Genomic DNA, 20,347 nt, shown 5'->3' on the forward strand with positions numbered 1-20,347 from the left:
TTATTAATAGGAAACTAGTGTATAAGCCTTTATAATAAACCCATTTTGTAGTTTATGTCCTAGTTTCCTCAGACTCTGAAAGCCTTGGGAACTTTCTCCGGCAGCAGGTGGGTGTACGGCACGTCCAGAGCCTCGTTCCGGCGCCGGATGGTCTCGGCGATCTGCTGCAGGTTCTGCTGGAACTCTCCCAGGATGCCCTGCGCGCGGTCCTCCGTGAAGTACCGGTCGCTGAAGTGGCCCAGACACCCGCCGTCCTCCTCCTGCGGGGAGCGGAAACAGTGAGGGTAAGTGATCTCGATCCACTTTTAGCTCACTGAAGAGCAACTTACCCTTACCTTGTCTATACCCAGGTTATACAGAGCGATGACCATGTTGAGCTGCCTCACCTATCCTTTTTTTTTACTTAGTGGTCGCCACGTAACACGGCCGTTAGGCCACTTCAAGGTGAATGGTGCTACCACCTGAATGGTAGTACCACTCACCTGGGTTACGGGTTACCGAGTAGAACTGTAACAGCCACTCTTCTCCCTGAGTCAGAAACATCATGATTGAGACCAGACCAATTTCACACACCTCCTGAGGGGTGGAAAAACAGCGAGGAACTAGTAAGGTAGCATTGGTAATGCTTAGGTCACAATTCAAGAAAGGGGTCCGCTCGGCGCGTGTTCGGCGTGTTTTTTGGCACTACCGAACGGGACCTGGACGGAGACCGGCGGGCTTCCCGACGGCTGCCGGCCTATTTTTGGCCCCGCGCGGTCGCCGAATCGATTTTAACTCAGAGTTAAAAACACTTCGGGCCCCGTTCGGCGAAATACGCCAAAGCGACGCCGTAACCTCACTGCCGGGGACTCGTCGGGCGGCCGAACAGGCACCTGTCTAAGATTATGACGTCACATGTGCTGATCAGTGCATCAGATGGTCAGGAAAAGGGGGTTATAGGGAGCATATATAAACTCCTGCCTCAGACTACGTCGCACAGTTCACCACGTGTGTGTTACATCGTGTACTTGTGTGTGTTACACCTTGTATTTGTGTGTCAGACGGGCTTGTAAGTTGTTTGCAGGTTGCACTGAACGCTGCATCGCCAACTTCAGTCTACTCTTTACTTGACGTGTACTCTTTACTTGAAGTGAACGGTAGCAGGCAGTGCAGCGCTTATATATGTACCTGCTCAAAAACACGAGAGGAGCCCGTCGGGATCCCGCCAGGAACCCGCCAGGGACCTGACAGCTGCCCGGCCGAACTGTAAGAGCCGGTCGGCACCCTACCACACGCCGCACGGGTCAAGACGGGCGACTGACCGGGCACCGGATGGGTCCCTGACAGAAACCGGCCGCAAAAGTTTATGAATATTAATGAGAGCCGCCGGCCGGAAAACAAGGAGGCCCCGACAGGGAGCCGTAAAGGAACATTTAATTGTGACCCTGACAGTACGGCGCACGCTCGGCGTCATGACGCCGGCCGGCGTCTACGCCGAGGACATGCCGAACGGGCGCCGTTTCAAATGTGACCTAAGCATAAGGTAGCAAATGCATGCATGCTGTTTACCTTCGCACACGGTCTGCTCTGTTAATTTTTTCTCAAAAAACACTTTCATATAATGGTTACTATAGACAGGAGTCTAAATCCCTCCTACTATAAGATTGCGACATTATGTAACCCAAAACCAGTTACCATGGCGACAGACGTCAACAAATCAGGTTATTGGCCAGGTCAGATGTTAGTGTTTGAGAAGAAGAAGAGGAAACTGAGCAAAAACCTTTTTTTTCCTTCTGTAAACATAAAATCAAACATTTTTTTTTCAACAGAGTGACGCTAGTCTGGAATAGACTCTCAGCAGCAATAGTAGAGTATTGAGAAACAAAATCTCACCTCGTCTATGCCGAGGTTAGACAGGGCTATCGCCATGTTGAGCTGTTTGCAGGAGGCCTGTCGGTCCGGTAGAGCGTCCATGGTCCAGGACAATGACCATATTTGTTTAGAACGGAAAAGCAAGGGAAACAACAGTGCTGTATAATGTGTAAAAATGAAGCCTTACCTCGTCTATGTCCAGGTTGGACAGCGCGATGCCCATGTTGAGCTGCTTACAGGAGGCCTGTCGGTCCGGTAGAGCGTCCATGGTCCAGGACAATGACCATATTTGTTTGTAACGGAATAACAAAGGGAAGAAGAAGAAGAAACTAAACAAAATGAAGCCTCACCTCGTCTATGGCCAGGTTGGACAGAGCGATGGCCATGTTGAGCTGCCTTACCTATCCTGTATACTGTAAAGCCTTACCTCGTCTATGCGCAGGTTGGAGAGAGCGATGGCCATGTCTAAAGCCTTACCTAGGAGTCTGCACCTAGAATTAAGAGTGCAATGGCCATGTGTTGAATCTTACCTCGTCTATGCCCAGGTTGGACAGCGCTATCGCCATGTTAAGCTGCTTGCAGGAGGCCTGTCGGTCCGGCAGAGCGTCCATGATGTCCTCCATCTCCGTCTCGCCCTTCCGAGGCTTCCGCTTGGGCGGCGCGCGGCGCATGTTCATCGGCGCGTTAGGAACCTGCAGGGGAGTAGTGTAACGTTACATGTATGACTCTTAGAACATTCTCTAAACTCTAAACTACAATTGACAGACCAAATCAGTGTAGGTCTCTGTACAGTTCAATCCATCGTCATTTGTCCCTTGCAAAGTCTCTAAGACATTTCAGTACTTGAGACTTAAATCTGATGTTGTGATTAAGATAAAGTTTACAGTCGTCGGCAAGGCTGCAAAGACACCTTCACCTGGTCGTCCTTGTCTGGGTTTGAGGTTTTTTGCCGAACGCGATACTGAGAAAAAAAATTGATACCGCCTTGCAAATCTAATACTCTCTTGTAGTCATTGAAATATCTGCTTGGAGATAATTCTTGACAAAGATCAAAAACACCGTGCGTACCAGACTGTACACGTCCTGCTGCGCGGCGTTGTGGCCGGCGTAGTGCACGCTGCAGGTGAAGATCACGCTCGTCACGATGTCAGCCAGCTCCCGGATAGTCCGCACGCCGTCAGGCAGGCCCTTGTCGGACTCATCCTCCCACTGAGAAATAAAGGGGCCGTAGAATTAGCAAGCTGAATGATGTAGAACATACTAAGTATAGGAGAGCCAGTATCTTAAATTTTTGCGTTTGGGGGATACATGACTGAGCTTGGTCCAGTATCTAAGCGTGGGCAATTGTCAGCCAGCTGTCGGATTTTCCGGACTCCATAGGACAGGCCCTTGTCTGATTTGTCCTCCCACTGGGAAACAAAGGAGTAAAATAAAAAGTTTATCCAACTTCTGCATGCTTAAATATAGGATAGCCGTCATTTTGGGTATACGTGACTGAGTTTTGAGTCCATAGGTCCAGTATCTATGGTCAGCTAGTTCTCGGATTGGCCGCACGCCGTCAGGCAGGTCTTTGTCTGATTCGTCCTCCCATTGGAAACAAAAGATACGTTTATTCTTAATGGTGACCAACCCTCCTAACTCCGTCCTGCCACTTGCTACATAATGAACTCCAAAACCACAGCGTGGGAAGCCCTTGTCAGACTAGTCCTCCCACTGTTAAATAAAGAAGACATAGAATTCACCCGTTTACTTATTAAGAACTCCCACATACTAAATGAGAGGAGAGGTCCAATATCTTAGAATTTGGTGGGTTGACATGGACCTTTCGGTAACTGCTGGACTACATATATCTTCCTCAGGGCCTGAATACGGACACCTCTAAGCCACATTGTGGTGTTCCAGCAAGGACCAAACGTGACTGAGGAGGCTCTGTTTATGAGCACATTTGTGTGTACATGGCTACCTGTCCGTATCCAGCAACTTGCTACATAATGTAACCAAACACCGCAGGATGTCTGCGACAGCACCAGTTACCAAGGTGACAGCCGTCTGGTCCATGTTCCGACCTGACTTTTTAGAAGGTAGGAAGAAGATGAGGAAGGAGGAGAAACGGAGCAAAAACAATATGTTTCCTTCTGTGGAGGTAATTATAAACGCAAAACACAGCCCTACCTGCAGTCCTTGCTGCTTGACGTCACGGATCCAGTTCTGGACTTCAAGGTCGTCTCTCAGGGCAACCGTGTCGTCATAGAACAGCTTCAGGATGTCTCCCGTGTACCTGCTGATGGCCTCCCACAGCAGCAAACCGTCCTGAGGGGTAACATGATACTGTCAACAACAACAACAACAACAACCTACTGATGGCCTCCCACAGCAGCAAACCGTCCTGAAGGGTAACATGATACTGTCAACAACAACAACAACAACAACAACCTGCTGATGGCCTCCCACAGCAGCAAACCGTCCTGATGGGTAAAATTAATTGTACTGTCACCAATACTGCCATCTTGATTTTCTACAGTAACTATAATATCTGACACTGTTCACCTAGACCCCGGGGAAGACCACCCAAGAGGTGGAAAGACCAGATTCAGAGTGACACAGGGCTTACCCTAAGGGAAGCAGAGACTATTGCCCTTGATAGAGCTGGCTGGAAGTACTTGACGCAGGGAAGCAAGGGGCCAGTACCTGGCCTGTACATATAGGCATGCAGGTAGGCAGGTTTACCAAGGTACGGAATCTAACTACTAACTTGCACAGTTTTTGATGTGCCAGAAAAACAGACAAGACATCTAGAACTCTACTTCATCCATGCACAACCATACGAATTGTCGATAAACGCAAGTGTCTACACTGAAATGAAGTTGAACTTGTACTTACGTCACGGTAGTAGTACCCCGGCAGGGCCTCCTTGTCGTCCAGCCCCTTCTCGGCCAGCATGGCGGGAAAGTTCAGCATCTTGAACTTGAAGTTGGCGTAGTATCTGCAAGGGTCAGACGGCAAGAAGATATCAAGAATGAGATTGACTAGAAACCAATTTAGTCTACACAAAGTGACTCAACTTCAAAGGTAACTTATGCAAAGCAAAATCATAAGTTAACCTTCACATGGTCTAGTCCAACAAACAATCTATTGCGGTTTTTTCTTACTCAAACACATTCATATATGGCGACCAGACCCTCCAAATCTGTCCTGCTACTTTGCTACATAATGTCATGCTACACTACAGCACCAGTTACTATGGTGACAGCCGTCTGGTCCAGACCGGTTACTATTGGATGAGCTCATTGCTACCATCCTATTCGTATGGGCTGCTTTTTTAAATTTCTTAACTCTTAACTTCTTCTTTGTTTATTTCTTCATAACATTTTATTTATTATATAGTATTTTATAGTATATATACTATATAAATACATATAGTATTTTTCTTAGTACCTTCTGATGAGGTCCTTCCTGCCGTCGGCGTCGTACGGGCTGATGTCGTCCAGGATGCTCCCCTCCCCGATGACGTGTTCCTTCAGCACCAGGCTGTGCGCGAAGACTTTCCGCACGTGCGGGACCAGCAACTTGTAGACCGGATGGGCCGCCGACAGGTTACGGTAGGTGGACACAGCAAACGGCTCCATCACAAGCTGAGTAATAAATCAAGCAATCTATCAACCAATTCATCAAACAATTCTTATCATGTCACATGGCCGACCAGGTCGTCTATTGATATCTACATTCAGTAAAGGATTAGCTATCTACAACCGAGACGGGGGTCACTACTGACTTCCAGCGACCTTTGACCCGACCACACTTCCAGAAACTGATGTGTACTAATTGAGCATTTGGGTGCTCACGTATTCTGACGAACACATGCTGACAACTGTTTTAAGATTTGCTGATTCCTCTCCTTATACCCATATCATAATTTGGTCTGCTGGCTATGGCGCTATAATAGTTTCCAACTTATTCGAGTGTGGGGAGTTGGTCACCCGTATGTTTATATATATTTGCATTACAGATGAATTAGCAGGATATTGAATAATGAATTCTCCATGTTGGATGAGGGGATTTTGTACCTGTGTGAGACAGTTGGACACCAGCTGGTGGATCTGCGCATCCGCGCTGCGCAGGTACATCTTGGCCAGGATCCAATCAAAGTCCGAGTCCATGGGGGTCCATATGGGGTTTTCGGGGCCGGGCTGTGAGAAAAAAGGCGGAGACGTGAAAATGTTGAACCTGACTCGGAGTCACTTCTACTCTTTATTATATTGCACGAGTTATGGCCATTGTGTAGCCACCATCTGATTAGCAAAGATCTTAAGGATGGAGTTGGCGTCACTAGGCACGGACGCTAGGACAACAAAAACTACAAGGACATGCAGGCGAAAATTTAAAAAATGTTTCAATCGCCACCTTAGTGATGCTAGTCAGTGCCCGGTATGTTATAAGGGACAGCTGCTAAACCCAGTGCGATGCATAGAAAAAAAGTAAAACAAACTATGTGGAGTGTAGGACAGGATGGGGAATTTAGGTAGACTTAAAGCCATGCTTTTATCTATTTCAAGCAGCGGCAAGATGTTTCAGTGACCACTAAGTAGAAGTGCAATGTAACTATTTTATCCAGAACCGTGCCTCTCTAGTTCTATACCTGAATGAGTGAGGATTAGCATCAGGCACCGTTCTGGATAGTCTTCGCGTATCCAAGAACGTAGAGTTGCCCCGGGCACGGTTCTGGACTATCCAGAATCTTGCCCGACCATGGTTCTGGATACAGCACGGCTCTGGATAAAGCTTGGTTCTGGATAATCGTGGACTATCCAGAACATTGCCCGACCATGGTTCCAGATAAATCGCTGTTAATGTTCTGGATACAACACGTAGGGGCCTTACCAGCGCCTTGGTTGTAACGTTGTTCTGGTCCCCATTCCGCCCGATAACTCCACCTGTGTGCCTACCTACGCACGCCTCACCTTGTCATCCCACATTAGCCTACCGGACGGCATCAGGCGGCCCACCTGCGGGTACAGCTGGATGGCGATGGGCACGAACTCCTTCTTCCCGTTCACGTAGAACAGCGCCATGGGGGCCGTCGGGTGGAACTCGTTCTCGTCGTCCTGGTGGTCAGGTTTGCGCAGGGACAGGCCGTCCAGAAGACTGCAGTCCATCAGGTACAGGCGCCCGGACTGTGGAGAGAGAAGGCAATGTAAAATTAACCAAAAACAGGCCGTCTAACAAACTGCAGTCCATCAGGTACAGATGGCCAGACTGTGGGGGTAAAGTGGAGGCAATGGATGAGGCTTCAGAGCGCTAGGGTTTGAATTTCCTTTAGTTACGAATAAAAGACTGGTCATTTAACAATCTACAGTTCAGAAGGTACAGCTACCCAGACTAGGGGAGATAGACAACAATTGGTGAGTGGGGCCTGGCACGTGGACAATCAGACTCAAAGACAGGCAATCCAAGGGCACATCAGTTCTGTAAATGTAGGCTAGTCGAACCTGTAGTCCTGTGGGATTACGTCAATGGCGATCCTGTACCAAATTTCAAGTCATTTTTTTTATAATTACAGGGCACAAAGGCCAAAGTAATACAGCACCAGAAGAAACACCAAGAAGCATCGGAAGAAGTATTGTTGAACGCACGGTTCGAACACGATAAACATGTACAGTTGATGAGACTATGGTACTTACTGTTGCCTCCTGCTTGAGGTTCATGCCGCGCTCGAGCTGCGGTCTGAGCGTCTCGTCCTGCACGGGGAAGTTGGGCGGGATCATCTTACAGCGGGTGATGGTGCTGGGGTGGCACTGCGGAGAGAGAAACAGGTGTTCACGTTCATGATAGCATATGTCGTACAAAATCCATCTATCATGTCTACATACTAACAGAAACGGTTACCGCGATCAAAACCATTTACACCGGGTGATGGTGCTGGGGTGGCACTGTGGGGGGAAACGGACAGAGATGTCATACTACAATTATAATTCATTAGTTCTGTCGATTGCACGCACTTAATGCAGTCACACTGTTGAGTCTAGAGCGATGTCTATCTAGTCCTGTGCCTGAATGGGTTAGGCTTGGGATCAGGCACAGTTCTGGATTAGTTTCCGCGTACCCAAGAACATAGATTTGCCTCAAGCATGGTTCTGGATAGGCATGAACTAACTAGAGCCATGCTGCCCGAGAATGGTTCTAAATACGACAATTTGTATGTACACAGCTCGGCCAACCAATCTACAGGCCAATCAATTAACCAGGCAATCAATAAACCAACCTGCAAATCAACCAACTAACCAACAAACAAACAAACAAACCCAATACAAAGTCTCACCTCGTTGAGAATCTGCCTGCCGAACTCGAAGTCCGTTCTCCAGATGTCTGTGGCGAACTCTCGCACGTTCTCCTCGCCCAGCGCCACTTTACACAGGTTCTCACACTAACTAACTAACTAACCAACTAACTAACTAACCAACCAACCAACCAACCAACCAACCAACCAACCACTCAACCAACAAATCAATCAACCAACCTGCCAATCAATCACTCACTCAATCAATCAATTAATGAACCAACCAACAAACCAAACAACAAACAAACTACCCCAATACAAACTCCTACATGTACCTCATTAAGGATCTGCCTGCCGAACTCGAAGTCAGTTCTCCAGATGTCTGTGGCGAACTCGCGCACGTTCTCCTCGCCCAGCGCCACTTTACACAGGTTCTCGCAGTCGTCAAACTTCTCCCAGCGGCGGAACGCAGAGTTGAACTTCACACGCAGCGGGATGCCGTTCTTGTTCGCGTTCCTGAGAGACATTAGAGGGGGCAATTAGTGAGTGGGACAAAAGGAAATAACTGTAGAATGCATGCTACAGATCGGTAGACAGGCAGACTGTCTGCCTGAGCCAGCGGTAGTTTTATCCTCGCTTTTATGTAAAAACCTAGGAAACTGCCTTGGGGGCGATAGAGCAAGAGATACAGCAACCAACCAACTAACAAGCTAACCAACCAACTAGTTAAAAGCAAAAAGTGTAGCAAGGACCTTGACTAACTTTTACGTTTAGCAAAGTGAGCCCTGCACACAATATAGGCTGCAGTATGCAGCAATACCATCAAAACTTTTGAGTGTATCCAACCCACCATCATAGACCACCACCAGCGGTATCACCTCCTTTAACACATCACCATGGTAGCAGACAACCCGGCCCAAACCTAAGATCCCGCCCCTTGAGTGACTGGGTGACCCTGTTGTCCCTGGGCAGGTCGTTCAGCGTCTTGACGGCCAGGTGTGCCGGGAAGCCCTTCTCGTCGTGAGCCCACTGGTACCTCTCCCGGCGCTTCTCAAGCTCCAGCTCTCTCAGTCCCTTCAGCACGGGAGAGTCGTGGGACATCAGGGACGCTGGAGGGTTAACACGTGTGGAGATATTGTTATCATCAGCATTATTGGTAACGGTACCTCTCACGGCGCTTCTCCAGCTCCAGTTCTCTCAGGCCCTTCAGGACTGGGGAGTCGTGGGACGTCAGGGACGCTGGAGGGTGTCAAAGATATAGTGAACGTCTAGAAACGTAAGTAACAAATGCATAATGTTCACCTTCACATGAATGTGGTCCAGCTAAACAAGCTACTGCTCTGTATATTCTTACTCAAGAATGTATAGGGAGCAGCCCTTCCAAATCTGTCCTGCCACTTGCTACGTGATGTCAAAGCCACAGGGTGTCTGTTACAGCAGCAGTTACCATGCTGACAGACGTCTGGTTCAGGTCATTGATCTTATTTGTTTGGAGTGGAAGAAGAGGAAGACGAAGAGACGGAGCAAAAAAGAAGATAAAGAACGAAATAATCAACCAACGAACTAGACAAACACACAGACAACCGGACACGCAGACAGACGGACACACAGACAGACACACAGACAAACAGACAGACAGACGCACCGTTCCCGGAGCGGAGAGTGATGGGGTCGCTGCGGTCCGTGATCCACCGGTACACCGGGAACTCCTGCCGCCTCCCCCGCTGCCGGTCCACACACAAACAAACAAAAAAAACACACACACACACACACAGACAGACAGACGGACAGACAGACGTACCGTTCCCGGAGCGGAGAGTGATCGGGTCGCTGCGGTCCGTGATCCACCGGTACACCGGGAACTCCTGCCGCCGGCCCCGCTGCCGATCCACCACGAAGATGCTGTCCACGTACCAGTCGCTCTTCACGCCGCGAGAGTCCGTGGACAGAGTCATGGCCTGGATCTACGGGAACAGGTAGTAACGTCAACTTTACATCCCAATGAAGACGCTGTCATTTCCGATTGCGAAGGACTACCAAAGGTGTCATCTGAGAACACGTCGGCAGCGCCTTCCAGAAATCAGGATTTTTCACCTTTTTTTATTGGATGTTTGGTCAACATTGCATTAGAATTTTCCCAGTTGCAGACGATATTTTCCCTACACAACATGTAAAAACTACAAACGCTGTACAGGGCTACTGAAACCAGAAAAGGCATTGAAGGCAATCGCAGAGTTTCTTTCGGTAACGGTATGAATGCCTACGTCTGGCGATGGATTGATTGATCAATCTTTCTTTGCTCACCTCCCCGACATCCACCGCTTCGATGTCCAGAATGTCGACATTTCCGGCCTCGAAGTTGTTCATGAAAGCCTGGTCTAGTTTGATGGGGTGTGTTCGCGCCCAGGCTCCGACCAAAATCACCGTGATGGTGGAGTCAGTGCCAGACCTACGCAGGGACAAGAGATGGCTTAACACACAATACCTCAAACAGCCTTAAACTGCGAATCTGTTGGGAAAAGAGGTAGTAGAGGTGATTTATTTGTATGTAAGGGAAGAAGAAGAAATTTAGTAAGTTATGTTTTCCTTCTTCCTTCTCTGGGGTAAGGCACTACTTAGTATCCAACCGGCTATGCAGTATCCAGTTGGCCCCGGTTGGAAAATGTCTATCCCTGAGAGATCTGCTTTGAGATCATCATCATCATAGCTTATCGCCAATCCACTCCAGCCAGTTCCGCGCTGCTTCATTGGCCTCATGGAGATCTGTGTCTGTGCAGGTAGGACCAAGCCTGCAGCCGTGCATCAGGTGCTGGATGGTCTGAGGGTCCTCTCCGCAGCTGCAGGTTGTACTGGTGGACTTGCCCCACCGTGCCAGGTTGTCCCCTGTCCTGGCCACCTTAGCCCTTGCCCGGTTCAGGGCCACCCAGTCCCTTCTGCGCAAGTCTGTCCCTGGGGGCAGTGTCTCGCTGGGGGGAGGGAGTGCCCTGTTGTTACTTGGGTGACTCTCCTTCCACAGCTCTACCCTGAGGGTCGCTGGTGTCATACCCCCGAGGCGTCGGGCCGTCATGAAGCTGCGGCGGGATTTCAGACGTCGGGGGACCTCCTGGTGTCCGTATAACGGGTGCCTAGGATCACTGAGCTGCTTTGAGATTAAGAAGCTTTTCGTAAAGAATTTTATCGGTGTTTGTGACCCACCCCTTGGTCCATCCTGTGTGAATCTCCAGTGTGTACTTGTGCCTGTCCAGTTGTACGGGCGGCTCCGGGTTGGGCGGGTTGACCGGCCTGTCAATCTTCCCACCCACGTACTGTCAACCCTTCTAAGAACACACAAACCCACAACAAGAGTTTTACCCACCCCTTGGTCCTTCCGGTGTGTATCTCCAGTGTGTACTTGTGCCTGTCCAGCTGTACGGGCGGCTCCGGGTTGGGCGGGTTGATCGGCTGCAGCTTGCTCATGAACGGGTTGACCTTGGCCTTCAGGTAAGGCACGCTGCTGTGGTCGTAGATGGACTTCGGCTCCACCAGGCCCAGAGACTCCGGCTGCAGAATACAACAGCATTTTAATATGACTCCATTATCTACATAACCTATTTATTATGCTGTATAATACCTTAAGAAACGAAGAGCCATAACATCATGCTGCATTGCTATGTTCATCTCCTTTGTTTATCTACAGTACCTGTGTTCCAAGGTTGCATTCAGTTGTTTATCTACTTTATCAGTGTTTCGAGGTTGCATCTGCTTATTTCTTTTTAATATCTGTCTTCCGAAGTTACATCTCTTGATTTACGCTACACTACCGAAATTGAATGTTTGTTTATAATTACGTTACCTTAGTTCCGATGTTACATATGTTTATTTATTTCGTTTATCTACATCACCTAAGTTCCGAGGTTACATTTGTTTATTTATCTTTTTATCTACGTAACCTGAGTCTCGAGGTTGTGCATTTACATGTACGTTACCTGTGTTCCGATGTTTCATCTGTTTGTTTGTTTGTTTGTTTGTTTGTTTGTTTACCTGAGTCCCAAGGTTGAAGATCATCCTCTCGGTGATGTCCTGCGGCAGCAGAGTGGTGATCTGCACATGCGCGAGGTCGATCCAGGGGTGCGTGTCTGGATCCCAGACGCGGACCGGGTTAAAGATCTCGTAAGGATCGTTCTCCTCCCACTCGTGAAGCTGGAGCTGTTGAAAGACAGAAAATGAAGATTCTCTTTTATCTACTGTTCTCTGTACGTACTTCAGCTAGCTCTGTAGATATCTGTGAAGTACACATGAGATGTTACACTGCCGTACACATAGGTCTCCTCCCACAGTTGGAGCTGTTGGAACACATGCAACATGAAAAACTCCAACCTTTACAATAGGTAATCATGACAAAGTCCTCTATAAAAAAGCACTGTTGTATTTAGAACCGTTCTTTATCCAGAATCATTGGCAGGCACTGCTCTGTAGTCCATGTGTATCCAGAACCGTGCTTTATCCAGAACGATGGACAGGCACGGTTCAGGATAACCCATACGAATCTAGTACCGTGCCTGGGGCAAATGTACGTTCTTAGATACGTGAAGACTATCCAGAGCCGTGACTGATCCTATCCCTACCCCATTCAGGTATAGAATTAGATAAGAACTGGATAGAATAACCACAATATCAAGGTAAGGTCTTCGCCATCAGTAAAAAGGATGCCAAAAAAGGCGAAAAACAGTTGGAAAGAAATGGTCTTCAGAAAGTTCTTGTGGCGTTCTTGTCACATAGTTGTCAGTGGACGTCGTAGATATGGGGAAACATGAGGTGAGACATACCTGGAGGGTGTAGTTGATCGGTTTCTTCTTCAGGCGTTCTGCGAACTCCGTCCGGAGGTAAGTCTGCGGCCGGAACTCGTCAGGCAGCCGCTCACGGCGCCTGGAGAAGCGACACCAAGCGGATTATTACAGCATTACAGGGGTTGTTTCATGGTTTCGGGAATGGACTTTTTAATCGACATGTGCAGAGAATGTTCTGAAAGAATTGGATTAAAACCGACAAAGACAAAGACCCCTGACAACAAAAATAGACATTCGGCGTGCCAATCTTCCCCCACCCACACAGGCTACTCACAAAGCTTAGCCACTCAAGACAATACTTCCGTAGGAGGACTACAAAAAAGCTGCATCTACCAGAAGATACTCCGAAATTCGTGGAAAACAACAAACATATTTTAAAATACATGGAATTCCTGCAGACTGACTACAAATGATACTATTCCGCTTGCACCTGAGGTGTCGCCAAAAAAGAAGCAGTTACAGTACTCACCAGACGATCCTCTGGTCGTCGAAGTCCAGGAGTCCTGACTCGGGGTGTCCGTCTGCCGGGACCAGGCGGAACTTGACGAAGCGCTCCTTGGCGTCCTTGGCGCGGAAGTGGAAGACGTGATGTCCGTAGTACCGCAGGTCCGTGTACGAGTCGGGCGCGCGGCGCAGCGAGTCCACTAGGCCGTAGTAACTGGGGGAGGAAAATTTTATTCATAAAGAAATGTCTTTTGTTTTGTCTTTAAAGTCATAATTTTCCGTCATCGTAACCGTTTTCATAAAGTGAGAGTAACATTTGCAAAGCAAATACATAATGTTTACCTTCACATGGTCTGGCCTAACAGACTCCTGCTCTGTTTATTCTTACTTATTCAATTATATGTAAATGGTGACCAGCCCCTCCAGAACGTCCTATGCCTTGCTACACAATGTAATCCAACACCACAGAATGTCTGCCACAGCACCAGTTATCATGGAGACATGGCTGCCTGGTTCAGATCATCGACCTTATTTGTTTGGAGAAGAGGAAGAAGAAAAAAAGAACAGAGCGAAAACTTCTGCAAAGGTAAACATAAGATTCTTTATTGACATACGATGAGTCGTTAAGTTCAAGGACAAAATGGCGGACTCACATGATGGGGTGTTCGAAGCAGAAGTCCTTGAGCGCGGGGTTGGTTCGCTGCGCCTTCATGAAGCCGGTCAGGGTCGGGATGTCCCAGCACGTGTCCACGGACCCCGTCACAAGCTCCATGTCCAGCGGGCTCTCAATGTCCTGGGAAGGTAACATGCGGAATCATGGCGATGAAGGTTAGACATCCAGGTAGGGCGTTACGTGATACGAAATAACACAAGAAACTAAGAAGCTTTCTCAGATCTTATCAGTTACTGATGAAAGATAATGGATGCCCATCTGACACGTCTGATTCTTCAGTCCACTGCTGCTTGAGTTGTTCTATATTACATAATGGGTTAACATGTATGGGAATTACCGGCACTTTGTTAACTTATTAGCTTTCTTGTTAGCAAATTGTTACTCCGGCCATTTATGTATATCATTCACCTGTTACCTTTCTAACTAGACATGAAGGAGAATATGATATGAACGCCAGTTTGTCATTAGTGCATAAAACTGTTTCCAGAATGATTCCCACGACAGTGAAGGTTAAGCCACGGGGATTATCTTTATTAAAAGATTTGGGCTTGTTAGGATTGCCTTGCCTGGCATGATTAGGACATATAGTACTTATTGTTAGCCAGAGAAGGTCTCGGAACCATAGTGGTTATTGGTAGGGACATAGACATAGACCACTTCTTGTTTGCTTGTGTCTCTTACAGAACTAAAAGATTGCTTCATATGTCTCCAGCATTTATATCGTCAATGGTGGAAACGAAGGTAACATTTTCTATAGATTTCAACAGAGATGTCGCTTCCTGACAAGTTCCCTGCAGAATATAGGTGTAAGAAGAGAGAGAATACTTGCCGAAAAGCCCCCGCAGTTCATTGCCTCGTTTGAACACCGAAAAGTCTGCATACCAGGAAGTAAAGCAACGCACCACAGTGAGTAAACTTATGAACTGGTAGCAGTAATGTTCCTTGTTTTATACGTTGTATATACGCCGAGTGTTGTCCTGAGGTTCTCCATTGTGCGCGTGCAAACATGCAATATGCAGTGTATACCAGATCAGTCCAGAAAGAGCGAAGAGAGTATTTGAGCGAAACGTAGCCTGGAGTCGAGCCTTCTTAGCTTTAGTCCGCTCCCCAAGATCCGCTATACCCCGCCAACAACATCTTCGGGAGCGTACTAAAGCTTACAAGGCTGGACTCCAGGCTAAGCAAAAGGTACGAGGGTCAGACCAACGAAAACGCAGAAGTTGTAGGACACTGAGTGCATCGCTGTACATGTACACGTGTGAACGGACAAACTAGGAAACAAATAAGCGGACAAGAAAAGAAAACCAAAGACTTGGACAAAAAGACAAGCAACATCACTTGGATTCAAAACGATTTGTACATGCCAATCACTAATGGAGATCTAAATGAATAAAACAAACAAACATTCCAGGTATACGAAAAACCTGTGTTTCACTGTTTGTGGGTTCGGTAACAGTTGTGATCGTGTCCCTGAATGTTCACGGTAACGTGGTGGTATGTCCAATACAAATTAGACATTAATGTTTGTTATGATGACTACTAGTATGTTGTATCAGGTTGGATTCATGAGTGGTGTCATTGAGGATCAGTAACAATTTGTCAGTAAGATAACTTAAGACAACCCAATCACTGGGGAAGTCCGACAAATCTACATGGTCGCAATTGTAACATGTTAGATATTAAAAAAATACAGCAGGCCGCCAAGCCCTGCGCATGCCCACTAACCTCGTCCGAGAACTTGAGGAAGGCTCCCCGCCGGTCTGCGCTTGCGTCGTCCGCCATGATGGCATTGGAGTGGTAGATCCGGACCGGAAAGGCGCGGCCGGGTTTGAAGAACTCGTGATCCGGAAATCCGGGGTCGCTCACGATCCGGGCTGTTCCTGCATGTGGGTGTAATATAACTTGATGATATATCAAAACTTTTGATGCATTAGGTACTACTAATACTAATACTACTACATGTATTACTTATACTACTGCTGCAGCTACTACAACTACTACTACTACTACTACTGCTGCTGCTGCTGCTGCTGCTGCTACTACTACTACTACTACTACTACTACTACTACTGCTACCACTGCTACTACTACTGCTACTACTACTACCACTACTACTACTTTTACTGCTACCACTACTACTACTACTGCTACTACTACAACAACTACTGCTACTACCACTTCTACTACTACTACTTTTACTGCTACTACTACTACCACCACTACTACTACTTCTACTGCTACTACTACTACTACTACTACTACTACTACTACTACTACTACTACTACTACTACAGATATTGCCACTGCCACTACTTCTACTACCAGCACCACCACCACTATTACAACTATGATAAAGACTGCTGCTACCTATACTATCACTGCTACTACCACTTCTACCACTACCAAACGTACCGACTCCGCCGACCCCGTGCGCATGTGACTTGCGCAGGCTGCCGAAGAAAGCGAGCAACTTCATCTTGGTGATCTGGTTCTCCACCTTGGACTTGGCCGCGAAGCCCTCCAGGGACGGAACCTGCATGGCGGGAAAGTAACGGGCTGACGATTTGTAAAAAAAAAGGGGTAAAGGTAGTCCCATAGCCTTTTTGAGGCCGCAGGGGCAGTGAATTGTTATGTTGATCCACTGTGTCTAGCGCACAGTATTGGAAGGTGGAGCCCATCCCTCTCCTTCCACTACCTTTCACCTCCCCAACTGAAGTCAGGTACCCATTTTACACCTTCTTGAAGCAAAGTGTAATGTGAAGTGCAATGCAAGGAATCGAACCCCCGACCTTTCTATCTCGTGTTAACTCTCCATCGCTAAAATTGTATATTTTATGATCACCATTCTGCCGTATGACAAATGAAACACGTGTATGCCCCTGCCGTCTAGGAAAATATTTGTTTATTTACTTACCTGAAAGAGTTCCTCGAATTTCTCCTTGAAGACTCCGTCTCCCATCTTCTGCTTGTACAAGGCGAAAGCATGGTTCGTCCCTGTGAAATGATCGAGAAGAGAGTTACTAATTCATAAGCTGAATTGTGTAAAGTCTTTACTTGATCTTCTCAAAGTAAGTTAATATTATGCATGGATTTTCTTTGAAGAATTGGTAGTAAAACATCTAAACAAATGACCAACAATTGAAAACAAATGCATTACAGCACACTACACGTAAGTGTCACTGACACTTTTCTCTGTGAATAATTGTCTAATCTTCCGCCCGACCAGTCGCAGGTGAGACGAGCCGACCCCGGCATACCTCTGACAGGTGAGTCGGAAGGGATCTGTGTTTGGGGTCGGCTGGGTCGTGTCGTCTCTAATCTTCAAGTAGATCTTTAAGTGGTTATATAACAGTAGCAAATTTGACAGGCAGTGTCAAATTATTGAGACAAAAGTATCAAATTGGCAGGACAGTATCCAGTATACCATCGTGAAGAAAAAAGACACTGTTGACCGATGTGTTAAGTTTTTGCTCAGCGGTTACAGCCCCTAGTGGAAACGGGGATGTCAGCTGTCTCCAGTTTAGATCACTTACTTTCCCACTATTCCCTACCACGAGAACAAAAATTACTAGTAAAATCAAAGAATCCGCATAGTACATGTAGAAGAAGTGGGTAAGTTCGTATTCCACTGCCTCAAAAGAAGAAGTAAAACCCAGTAATACCACTGCCTGCTGAGCTGTAAGGAATCTGTGTTTGGGGTCGGCTCGGTCGTGTTGTTTTTAGGCTGATCTTTTGGTGGCTACAAGACAGTATCAAATTGGCAGGAAAGTGTCCAATACACTACCGTGACACGTGAAAGAAAAGATACCGGTACGAAAAAAAGGAAGCCCGATAAAAACGTGCGTCCCTACGTTAAACAACCAAAATTGGCTTTCGTCTGTCATCGACCTTGATTTCATAATTGAGGCACGATGCAAATGTATGATTTATAACCTAATTTAAAAAAACAGCAAAACACACGCAAAAATTTTCTCAGTGTATGGTGTTCTTTGATCAATCTGATTTTTTGCTCGCAAAGCGGCTGCAGCTTCTTTTAGAAACGGGGATGTCAGCTAGGAACGCTACAATATTCAAAACGTAACATTCAGTGTAATTAGAATATTCGAAACAAGTGCACACAAGGACCTATACAGGCATTATCCTTTACCAACAGCTCTCAGGGGGTAAATAAGGTGGTCTGTTAACGCCAAGGACGTTCCTAAGTGCAGTACAATGGCGTCTATCATCGCCCTTTTGTTATAGTGGTCAACCTTTACTGTCCAGACCTCCAGAGGCCCGAGGATGTACAATTTAGGGCGGAATTCAAGCCTGTGGCTGCAATGCTTGTTTGACTTATGATAAATCTTACAAACAAACCAAAAAAGACAACTTACAGTTTTGCCCGGCCTTTTCACACTCCCATTGAGTCGTCATGTTGATCTGAAAAAAAAATGATAAAATTAACACCAGTTTATTCCCCACATCCCACATATAACCTTTTGCAGGTATGTTTCAGGCTAGTATACAACTATAAGGCCTTAACAAAACCTGCTTGAGGCTAGTATATAGCTGTATATAAGCCCTCAGAAGGCCTGGTTGAGGCTAGTATACAGCTATAAGCCTTTAAGAAGGCCTGGTTGAGGCTAATATACAGCTATACGCCCTACTAATGTGTGGTGGAGGCTAGTATACAGCTACAACCCCTTCATAAGGCCCGGTGGAGGCTAGTACACAACATCGAGAGTACGCACTGCTGATTCGATGCGCTCTCCAAGAGACACTTTCATCTTCAAACATGCACAAGTCACCAAGGGTTAAATAGCTGGAGAGACAACTTGATTCTGATCTGAACCCATGGCCCAGCGAGTGCAAACTAGCACCAAGAGACCACGTTTAGCGAGATATTAGACGTCAAACAAAAACAAGAACAACAAGAACAGCTATAAGACCCTAAGAAGGCCTGGTCGAGGCTAGTATACAATTACGACCCCTTAAGAAGGCCTGATGGAGGCCCTTAAAAGTAAAGCCCTTAAAAGTAGCCGCTACCAGGAAAAAAAAAGAAATTGGCCAAAATAAAGGGATAGTATACCAGGGGAGTTAGCCGGCCAGAGAAGATCCAATATGCGACCCACGGGTGAGGCAAAATGTACTCTCTAGCGGACCAACTCCCCTGGCTCTATTCGGCCAATTTCTACTCTATCCAGCCGCCTCCGAAGCCTGGTAGAAGCTACTTAAGAATGCCTGGTGGAGGCTAGTATACATATGCCTGCGCCATAACGTCCCATAACCAGACCACGGTGGGCGGGTCGGTACGTGCGTGTACCTTGATCATGTCGTCCGTGCAGTCGCGCATTAAAAAATGTCCACACTCGGGTTCACCTCTCCCCAAAACACGTCAACAACACGCAACACAACACCGCGTAGGACGTGCAACCAACCAACCAACCAACCGACGAGGAACTGGCGTCAGACACGCGACAGACGCACGATCTTAAGGCGAGCTCGGCTCTCAGTCTTGCATGCAACTTGAAACTCGACAAAAACAACAACAAGTTGCAAGGTTGACTTGACAGCTCTGACGTCGTGTTCTGATGATGATATATGTGTGCGCGGACGTCTCTTGCATCACAAATGAAGGTTGGGCGCCTGTAGCTAGCCTGGAGGCACAGACCCTGTCTATTGTGCATGCTTTTGGTTAGACACCCTCTCCACTACACGGCGATAGCTGTGCGACTTTTGAGCGACTAGTCTCCATGCAGATCTTTTGGTGCTTCGGGACAGTATTTATTTGGCAGGGCAGTATAAATTAGCATTATTCAAGAGATGAAAAACACACACAACAGGAAGGCGTTTCGAGTACAAATGTTTTTCAAGATCTATATATATCCAGTTGCTTGAGTAACCGTTTCCTAAATACGTACCTGATTACCTGGATGTCTAACCTTCGTCGACGTAACGTGAAAAATTTCTTCCTTGTCTGTGAAATTCGTTGAGCGTCCTGTAATTTTTAGTCGCCCAGTAGTCGCAAAGGTGTGTTACTCTGTGTGAGCGCTTTAAAGTTTAAAGTGTTATCATAGGTCATTGCACAAGACACGCCTCGTCACAGGCGCTCTGGCGAAACCTTTGTCTTTGTTTTCTGAACTAGTGTAAATAACATGCGCTCCAGTTCCCAATTTCGAACAGAGTTGTCTTAAAATGATTATCTGCTAGCCTCCATAGCATGCCAAAAACTGGGGGTTTGGGGGTCTTCAGGGTATTTGGGAGCTTTTATGTGCTATTTTCTGATTGCATATAGACAAC

General features: G+C 47.0%; 1 protein-coding gene across 1 annotated transcript; it reads right to left on the minus strand.

Moving 5' to 3' along the window:
- Positions 1-46: 46 nt before the first annotated feature.
- Positions 47-19,423, minus strand: LOC109487288 (allene oxide synthase-lipoxygenase protein-like). The gene is made up of 23 exons (XM_019791274.1): positions 19,371-19,423; positions 18,442-18,487; positions 16,983-17,062; positions 16,481-16,601; positions 15,794-15,948; positions 14,049-14,188; positions 13,421-13,609; positions 12,931-13,030; positions 12,146-12,310; positions 11,481-11,665; positions 10,430-10,574; positions 9,771-10,089; positions 9,048-9,234; positions 8,461-8,641; positions 7,530-7,643; positions 6,810-7,022; positions 5,916-6,038; positions 5,287-5,483; positions 4,732-4,834; positions 4,024-4,161; positions 2,920-3,060; positions 2,382-2,543; positions 47-260 (listed from the first exon to the last, which is right to left on the minus strand). Exons 1-23 carry the CDS (start codon positions 19,398-19,400, stop codon positions 69-71), a joined length of 3,426 nt encoding a protein of 1,141 aa, XP_019646833.1. The 5' UTR covers positions 19,401-19,423; the 3' UTR covers positions 47-68.
- Positions 19,424-20,347: the final 924 nt, after the last annotated feature.

Source organism: Branchiostoma belcheri, unplaced genomic scaffold, assembly GCF_001625305.1.
Source record: "Branchiostoma belcheri isolate BF01 breed outbred unplaced genomic scaffold, Haploidv18h27 scaffold87, whole genome shotgun sequence".
NCBI classification, from domain to species: Eukaryota; Metazoa; Chordata; class Leptocardii; order Amphioxiformes; family Branchiostomatidae; genus Branchiostoma; species Branchiostoma belcheri.

What these genes read in the sequence shown, in the direction of transcription:
- LOC109487288 (XM_019791274.1), bottom strand. Translation starts at nt 19,400, where the DNA reads ATGCGCGACTGCACGGACGACATGATCAAG. An exon ending in AATTCGAGGAACTCTTTCAG is followed by an intron (nt 16,602 to 16,982) that starts GTAAGTAAATAA and finishes CCCGCCATGCAG; the next exon opens with GTTCCGTCCCTGGAGGGCTT. An exon ending in AAGCGGTGGATGTCGGGGAG is followed by an intron (nt 10,090 to 10,429) that starts GTGAGCAAAGAA and finishes CTGTTCCCGTAG; the next exon opens with ATCCAGGCCATGACTCTGTC.